At 32.6% G+C, this 9,466-nt stretch overlaps 1 protein-coding gene and 1 non-coding gene across 2 annotated transcripts; one reads left to right on the top strand and one right to left on the bottom strand.

Annotated features, from left to right (window-relative positions):
• Window positions 1-2,661: 2,661 nt before the first annotated feature.
• LOC112099048 lies at window positions 2,662-5,118 on the bottom strand. Its single transcript, XM_024186150.1, has one exon. The coding sequence runs from the start codon at window positions 5,116-5,118 to the stop codon at window positions 2,662-2,664; it is 2,457 nt and encodes an 818-aa protein (XP_024041918.1).
• LOC112099363 lies at window positions 4,604-4,710 on the top strand. The gene has a single exon (XR_002906167.1). It is a non-coding gene; the product is annotated as a small nucleolar RNA R71 (small nucleolar RNA).
• Window positions 5,119-9,466: the final 4,348 nt, after the last annotated feature.

The raw sequence follows: 9,466 nt of genomic DNA, 5'->3' as shown, positions 1-9,466 counted from the left end.
CCTTTTTTATCCAAAACCCCAAAAAATCCCATTCATGGTTATTTTTCTTCAATACGAAGATAACCGTTCAAAGTCTCCCAAATTGGTTTCATCACTGGTGGAATCTTTTTGGCCCAATTCCACAAATCCTATCGCCAAACGCTACAAATTGCCTAAACCTTTTCAAAGCCCATTACTTACCTTCTGACTCAGAAAAAAGATTTTCCCCCTTTCTTTGCTTTTGTGCAAATTTCTTCCTACCATGGGTCTGTTCGTGGAACCTCCGCTTCCACATCCAAGATTCCCAAGTCATCCTTCAAAGAACCTTTAAAGTCAAATGGTGGTCAAAATTTGATGAACAGTCCAAACTGACTGTTAATATGATCAAAGATTGGCTTTCCTCTAAAAATCTTCTTTAACCAACCTTAACCACCTCTAAAGCCCAACAAACCTTCCTAACCCAAAAATCCAAAGCCCAGTCTCTTTTGGCAGGCGCCAAGACTGAAGATGAATATTTTAAAGCCATGGAACAGCTCCTCGCCTCAAGATCAAAATCCTCAGTTGCAGACTCCTCTGAAGATGAAGATGATGATGAAGACGAAGAGCCATTCATTTCCCTTGGAGATGAAAACGAAGATGATTGTTTCGGCATTTTCTCTCCAGTAAAGCATTGTAAATGATTATTTGAATATTTACTTAAAAAAAAAAGAAAAAAAAAAGAAAAGAAAAGTAATTTCTATTCTAGTATTTCTTCGGGTGGTCCTCTGGACACAAGTGAGAGCGCACATGTCTCTTCACCCGTATCGTATTTCAATTTTTGTACAAAGCATCTACTATTCAAAGTTACGATCCAATTGTTACTGTGCACTTAAAATCCCGCTACAGTGAACAGTGCAGAGTTCCAGATGTTACTGTGCACTTAAAGTCCCGCTACAGTGAACAGTTTAAAGATTTTTGTATATAAACCGAGAGGAAGACTTAGACTCCTCAGGTTTTTCATTTCATAGTTTTAGGGCTTCTCTCTCTCTTCTTCTCTTCCTTCTCTCTAAAAAATCTCTCTCTCTCTCCGAAGGGTTCCAAAGAAATTTTCTGTTTACACAATAGTTCTATCACAGAGCTTTGGGTGATCAGACTAGTTCTTTACCTTCCCAATCTTCCCGACTTTCAATCTTCCCTTCTGGAAAGATTTGAAAATTTGTAAAAGCCAACCAAAGCAAAGATGTATGTTTAAATTCAGTTCTTCAAATTTTTAAAGTTCAATGTAATTTAAATTTTCGCAATTTACTTTAAAGCATTTACTTTTCTGCAATTTACTTTATGTAATTTAAATTTCTGTAATTTAATTTTAAAGCATTTTATTTTAAAAAAAGCATGCTTGCAGACTGATCTCTATCAGATCTGCCATATAAACTGTACGTTCCTCTGAGGCAAAGAGACCAGATCTCGATCCTCAGTTGTAAATCTTCTCTTCTCCCTCCATTCCTTCAGAGCACCATTTCCGGGAACCGGATCTGGTACTGTGTATGCACCCTAGCCTTTAGATGTATGTGTTGCTAGGCTTGCTAAAAGATTCTAATAATTATTTGGTAAAAAGTTTTGGTATATAGGCTGGAAACCAGAATGTGCGGATTATTGATCTGTTCTAAGTCAGATCTGGATCCAAAGGCTTGACTTCGGTCACATCGTTCCGGTAAAACAACGCCACATACCTCTCTAAAATCTGACCAACCGCGATCCAAAGCAAATCTACTTAATTTCAAACCTGGTAATTTAATTTTAAAATTTGGAAAAGCCGATCCGTTAATTATTTAATTTGAGTTTTTAATATTGAGATCCAACGAAAGCATATCCATCATTCGATCCTATTTTCTTCTGGTATCAGAGAAAATAGATTTCCAAAAATTTCTAAAGAAAAGATTTACAAAACAAAAAAGCTTGATTTTTTAAAGAATGATTATATCATAAAAACTGAAGAACGTGATATAACTCTTTCAAATCCTTCTGAAACAATTCATTTGTTTTTTGAGCATTCTTTAAAGAAATTAAAAGAAAAGAATTTCAATTATGTTCACATAGGTCTTATTCAAGTCGGTATAAAACCCTTAACCAAAGAAGGCTTGGATACTTCCATACTTGCTGTCCTTAGAGATGGGCGATTCATCTCCTTTGATGATTCTTTGCTAAGTAACATTGAGTCCAGTCTTTGTAAAGGTCCAATTTCATTTGATTGTTATCCAAACATAACAATTTCACTTAAAGATAAAAATATTTTGAAAAGCATGATTTTACAAATCAAAACTCATAATTATAACATGATTGAGGGATCCATCCCAGTTGCCTTAATTTTTAAAATCTCGTATAAGGCAATGATCACCGCATTCAGTACACAACATAAATTCCAGTCAAAAAGAGATGAGACTCTTCTCTTGCAGACTGATTTGTCTAGAGCCAACACTGTCATTCCAAAACCTATTCAATGGAAAGATGTCCATCTTCCAGAAGAATGGATTCTTGAAGGAGCCGCTCCACCAGCGATTCCAAAACAACTTGAGCCTAATATAGAGTTGTAAAATGTGACTCAGTATTCAGATGGAAAAGTCAAATTGTCATTTAGAAGATCTGCTTCAACTAGATTTTCGGATAAAGAGTCATGCTCAAGTATTCCTTCATTAGAAAGGAAATTCACAAAAGTCCCTTCAATTTTGGTGGTGCCTCCGCAGATGGGCCAATTTTCTTCTCAGAATGAGGCAGTAGTTCTGACTTTGTCTTCCATTTAGTTGTGTCCGTAATTAGAGGTGCATCAAGTAAAGCGCTGATTTCTGCAATTGCACTGTCATCATTAAAAGATAAATCAGAATGAGTTAGACATGCCTCTAATGGATCATCATTATGATTAGAAATGAATGAATCTTCTACTAATTCCTCTATCATATTCGCTTCAACAAATTCATCTTCTTCTTGTGGCTGCTTGGTAACATTTAAAATATTCAATTCCATGGTCATATTACCAAAAGATAGCTGCATGTTTCCATTCCCACAATTAATAAGAGCATCAGCTGTAGCTAAGAAAGGACGACCTAGAATAACTGGAGTGTGTTTCTTAGGATCATGTACATGCTGAGTATCAATAACGATAAAATCAACAGGATAATAAAATTTATCAATCTGTATCAACACATCCTCTATAATACCACGAGGTATTTTCATTGATCTATCAGCAAGTTGCAAAATAATAGGAGTTGATTTTAACTCACCTAGTCCAAGCTGCATGTAAACAGAATAAGGCAAAAGATTAACACTAGCACCCAAATCCAATAATGCTTTATCAAAACATTGGTTCCCTATAACACATGAGATAGTAGGAGAGCCAGGATCCTTAAATTTTGGTGGCATTTTACATTGAAGTAAATTGCTAGTTTGTTCAGTTAAAAACGCATTTTTAATGACATGTAAATTTCTCTTTTTAGTGCATAAATCTTTTAAAAACTTGGCATAGGAAGGAACTTGCTTAATGGCATCGAGTAAAGGGATGTTTATACTTACCTGTTTGAAGATTTCCATAATCTCACCTGTTGAAGTCCCTTTCTTTACCTTTGTTAACCTTTGAGGAAAAGGAGCCTTAGGAATGTAAGCTGGTGGGCCACTCTCTTCTAGATCATTTGGTGATGAGTCTTGTGATGGAATTGGATCTGAAGAAGTAGGCTCAGATGTCTTCCTTGTTTGAACCTCTACTTTGTTGTCAAATAATTTTCCTCTTCTCAAGGTCATAACAGATTTTGCTTCTTCATGTTGATGGCTTGAACTCGATCCAACTTCGTGCACTCCTTTGAGATTAGGAATTGGTTGACTTGGAAATTTTCCTTTTTCTCTCTCAGCTACAGTAGTTGCTAATTGACCTAATTGATGTTCAAGCTTCAGAATAGCTTGAGTATTTGACTGAAAAGCTTGTTGGGTTGACTGAATGAAACTTTGAAGTGTATCCTCTAAAGAAGGCTTCCTTTGTTGGGGTGCAACAAATTGAGATATAGGTTGTTGGGCAGGAGGATGTACTTGGTTAGGAGGGACAAATTGTTGATTGGGCATGTTTAACTGTTGTCCTCCTTGGTTTGACAAAGGTTGATTTTGTTTCCAAGAAAAATTCGGGTGATTCCTCCAATTAGGATTATATGTGGGTGAATATGGATTATTGGGGGTTTTCTCATATGATTGTAAGGCATGTGCCTGCTCAGAATAAGCCTCTTGATAGGCTGGTAATGATGGACAATTCTGTGCTGTATGAGACAAGTTCGAACAAAGAGCACAAACCTCATTAGCTACACTAGGATGATGATTCATTGATTGGTTCAGAGCTAAGGCATCTACTTTCCTAGAAAGTGTAGCTAGAGTGGATTTCACATCAAAATCATCCTTAACTTCATATAACCCCTTTCTAGAAACTTGAGATGATTTTTCTCTTTGATTTGAAAAATCCCACTGTTGAGAATTCTCAGAAAGTGAATTAAAGAAATCCCATGCAGCCCCTTCATGTAAGTTCAAAAATCTCCCACCATTCATAGACTCTACCATATGACGATTTGACATGGTTAAACCGTTATAAAAGCATTGTATAAGTCTCCATTTTTCAAAACCATGGTGGGGACACTTGAGGAGTAAATCATTGAATCTTTCCCAACACTCGTAAAATTGCTCATCCTCTCTTTGATAAAAATCACTTATCTCTCTCCTAAGGGCATTTGTTTTAGACATAGGGAAAAACTTGGTGAGAAACTTATTACTCAATTCATCCCATGTACTAATAGATCCAGCAGGAAGTGAATTCAACCAAGCTTTTGCTTTGTCTTTTAATGAGAAAGTGAACATACGAAGCTTAATTGACTCATCATTAAAATTTTGAAAACGGAATGTAGAGCATATGTCAAGAAATTCCTTAATATGCAAATATGGATCCTCTCTCTCTAACCCATGGAAAGATGGTAAAAGTTGAATGACAGAGGGCTTAAGCTCAAAGTGTGTTGCTGTAGTTTGTGGCAACACAATACAAGATGGTTGGTTGGCTGCAAGTGGTGAAAAATATTCTCTAAGGGTTTTCTCTGCTTGCATTGGTGGAAGTATTGGCAATAGTCTATTTGGGTCATCCATCACTTCTAAAGAACTAGTTTGACTACTATCAATTTTCGATTCTCTTTTAACCAAACGATTTGTTAAATCACGTTCCCAAACACTCATAAACTAACTAGACAAGGAAAGAAAGAAAAACAAAATAAAATAAAACAAATCAACAATAATAATAAAAAAATAAATAAAAGAAATCAAACAACCAAACAATGAATTTAAAGACAAATAAAAATTTTTTGTGTTTTTTTTTAATTAAAAAAAATATATAAAAGACAATCTAAATTATAACTAGTGGCAGAATCAAATCAACCTAGATTAAACTGACTTTCTAGCACAATCCCCGGCAACGGCGCCAATAACTTGTTGTGAAAATTTTAATGTACTCGCAAGCGCACGAATCTAGAAATAGAGTAGTGGTAACGAGGTCGATCCCACAGGGATTGTTATAAATTGAAAAGTCTAATTTAAATCTAAAATTAATATTAATTCTAACCTAGTTGACCAAATTGAGTTTTAAGAGAAATTAAACTAATTAAACTAAGAAAACAATTAAAGCAAATGAGAATTCAATGAGATAAAAATTACCAAGGTTTCGGAATCCACCACTATTCAACTAGTAATTATCTAATTATTAATTAATCCCCAATTTTAGAGTGACAACTCGAAATCAATCTGTGTCATCTCATGGATATAACAATTAAGCCCAAGTGATTAAATCTAATGTAGGTTCTTTTTCTGCTTAATAATATGACATCTAAGAATCTCATGTAAACACATTGAATAACAAAGAGTCAAAGTTTCCTAAGCACTCCATGTAAACAATTTAATGAAAGACATAAAATCAAAGATAATCATGTATAAACTTTATAGATCCAAGCATAGAATTAATCGAATATTAATCCTAACAATCAATAATGCATGACAGAATTGATGAAAAGATTTTATTAACATCCAATTAATCATGTGAAATAAAAACCATAATCATCAAAGAACATATATAGGGAATTAATTAAATAAAAAGATAATTATTTTATTGAATAGGGTTTCATCCTTAACCTCAGTGTAAGAAAATTAGCTAAACATACTTGAATTGGGAGTAACACAAAAAATAAAATCAGCCATGGAAGCTGAAATATTGCTACTGCCGATTGCTCTCTTCCAGCCCTTGCGTCTGCACTCCCTTCTGGCGGCTCCCCCTTTGCAAAAGCCAAAGTTCGGCTTTTATATCTTTAATCCCTAGCCGAATCCTTGTCAAATAATGATAGCTAGTGTGAATTGCTCACACAAGCTAAAATCAGCCCACTCTTGCAAAGCCCAATTAGAATTCCTTTTATCCTTTATGTGCTGGCAAAGCTTTTAACTTTGGCTTTATCACGTATACTCCAAAAAAAATTTTCATTCCTTTTCCACTCATGAAAGTCAAGTGTGGGTCCCTTTCTATTGCTTTCCACCCCTTTTATCTTCTTTGTCTGCACGTGCATGGCTAAATGAATTGTTGAATTCGGTTTCCTTGTCTTGAATTAACATGCATATAAGCATAATGGCTTCCAAGTTAATTAATCTTTAATGCTCACAAATTGAATTTCTTTATGCTCTTTTTATCCATAATCTCTAATTAATTCCCTATTCAATAAAACAATACAATTAATTAAAAATAACAAATAAATATAACTAACAATTATTTAATTAATGGTAAAATATGTATGTATTATATGCTCATCAACACGGCAGCAGTCGATTCTAGTTGAAGAACCGTGATGGAGAGGGAGACAGCTATGATGATTCGTGGTTGAAGAACTCTGACACAGAGAGAGATGTGAATTTCGATCGGGATAAGAAGATTGGGCTTGGGTTTTGTTTTGCAATTTCTTTTGTGATATAATTTGTGATTCATCTGAGAACGTGTTAAACACGTTCTCAGTTTTATAACAATAAAAAAGAATATGAATTATTTGTTTTATAATTTATTTTTGGATCCAGCCCACCGAACAAGAATTACATATGTACTCTCAAAACGAAAATGAAAACAGGGCCCTGAAAATGATACCGAACAGGCCCTAAAGTTCTATATGCATACTTCAAATCTAAAAAATTTTATGTTGATTGAACTTGCAAGTTATTTTTAATGATTTTTTAAACTCTGATGCTCTGCAGCAAGTTCTTTTGACATAACTATTTATTAACTTTTGATCTTACAAAACACCAGCATAATAATAGCAGAATAACCTCAAATTTTAATATGTTGTTCATTCATATGTGTTGTTAAAAACTGAAAAATATCATTCCAATGTATTAAGTATCTTAAATTTTATAAGATTGATGGCCAAAATCATAAGACTTGTTTATAAGTAATGATTTTGGAATGAACTCTCAAATTATTGAAATATTTTGTCCAAACTTTACCATATGTTTGAAATAATTAAAGTTAAATGTGTATGTTTCAGTTCTTGAAATTTTGGAATGAATTGGGTCTATAACTGATTTTTAATCGATTTTTCAAAATGGTTGGTTGCTGTCCAATATTTCATAAATTACTCATGTATCATGTTTGGTGGTGCAAAACAATAGTCTAAACATGCCTGAATGAGCTGAAATTCGGAGAAACTAAAGTTCTGTATGAATACTTCAAATCTGAAAAATTTTATTTTGATTGAACTTGCAGGTTAATTTTAATGATTTTTTAAACTCTGCTGTTCTGCAGCAAGTTCTTTTGCCATAACTATTTATTAACTTTTGATCTTACAAAACACCAGCATAATAATATCAGAATAACCTCAAATTTTAATATGTTGTTCATTCATATGTGTTGTTAAAAACTGGAAAATATCAATCCAATGTATTGAGTATCTCAAATTTTATAAATATGTATTTAAGTACCAATTGCTACTGTAGTTGGAGCCCAAAAATGAATGGTTTTAGGACCAGCCGAGTGGTTCCAGAAAGCTAGGAGCTTGTTAGCTATTCTTTTTAATTGAACTAATTTAACTTAAATATTAACTCGATTATTGATTTCTATGGTTTGCGATTGATTTGAGTTTGACATTCTTGTTTTGTGTTGGTTTGAGTTTGACATCCTAGTTTAAGACTTTGAAGGCTTCCAAGAAATGATTTTGGATGATGAGCATATGAGTAATAGTTTGAAAATTAATTTACTGTATCAAATATATACTTAGTGTAGCATATTAATTTTAAGAACTATGGATTATTCTATGAATATTCTAGTAAATGGTTATGTTATATATGCATGTCTTAATATATAATAATTATATTTTGAAGTTTGTTTTTTTTTCCCTTTCTAGGTTTAGGAAAAATGTTTAAAGTGATTTTGGGTTATGATGTCAATCAAGTTAAAGCAACATTACTTGTGAGTGGAAATATATAATGATTATATTTTTATTCTATTTTTTTATCTTCTTAAAGTTTTATAATTAGGCAAAATTAATGAATACTTAATTATAATTTAGGGTGATATTCTTTAAATGGTTCGCATGAATAGATTTAAGTAGTATAATAAATCTCATACTCACTTTATAAAGGCTTAACTAAATTTGCAAATATTATTTCTTTTAGTAGTAATAATTTTGGATCGAACTCTCAAATTATTGAAATATTTTATGTCCAAACTTTATTATGCCTAATATAAATATGGAGATTCATAGTTATTTTATGCCCAGTTTGAGGAAACTGCAGTTTGAGGACTTATTTTTTGCCTTGTTAAATAAGCTTTTAGAATGAATAAATTGAGGAAATGAGTGGTGATTTATTTATAATAGAGCATTTGTGATAGCTTTTAACTATGCACAAAAATCATTTGGTATATGTAGATAGAGTAACATGCTTGTGCTGAAATTAGATATTACATTGAAAACTTCTTATCTGCTATAGTTTGCTATATATATAAGCTTTACTAAAAGAGAATAATTGAGTTTATTTATAAATAGCTTATGAGTATTTTTTTCTTTTGAACAAAATAATTTTATCTCTATTAATTGTTGTTTCTGTAATGGCTGGATATTGGCAGCTAATTTTTTTTTTCTTTTCCATGTATTCATATGCAGATTTGATCAATGTGTTTGAAGTGTTTATTCCTCAACTTCACTTATATCATAACTCATACAGTCTATTGAATGGAGAAGCTGCTGGTGTGATAACGCAATTATACTACTCATATTCAAAGAGTGAAAGGCAGTCATCCTTCTCAATTTAGCTTCTAGATTTATTAAATTTAGCCACAAGTAGTAGGCATTTGATTGGATGATAGAAATTTTTATGTATTGAATTTGGATTATTTAGTTATGAGAGTAGGATATCTCATATTTTTGTTATTGAAGTTTTGGAATTTGTAATATATACTAATAATATTTAAATGTGA

Source organism: Citrus clementina, unplaced genomic scaffold (genome assembly GCF_000493195.1).
Source record: "Citrus clementina cultivar Clemenules unplaced genomic scaffold, Citrus_clementina_v1.0 scaffold_4, whole genome shotgun sequence".
Taxonomy (NCBI): domain Eukaryota; kingdom Viridiplantae; phylum Streptophyta; class Magnoliopsida; order Sapindales; family Rutaceae; genus Citrus; species Citrus x clementina.
The sequence above is the reverse complement of the archived record's forward strand: the minus strand, read 5'-3'. Positions and strand labels throughout refer to the sequence as shown.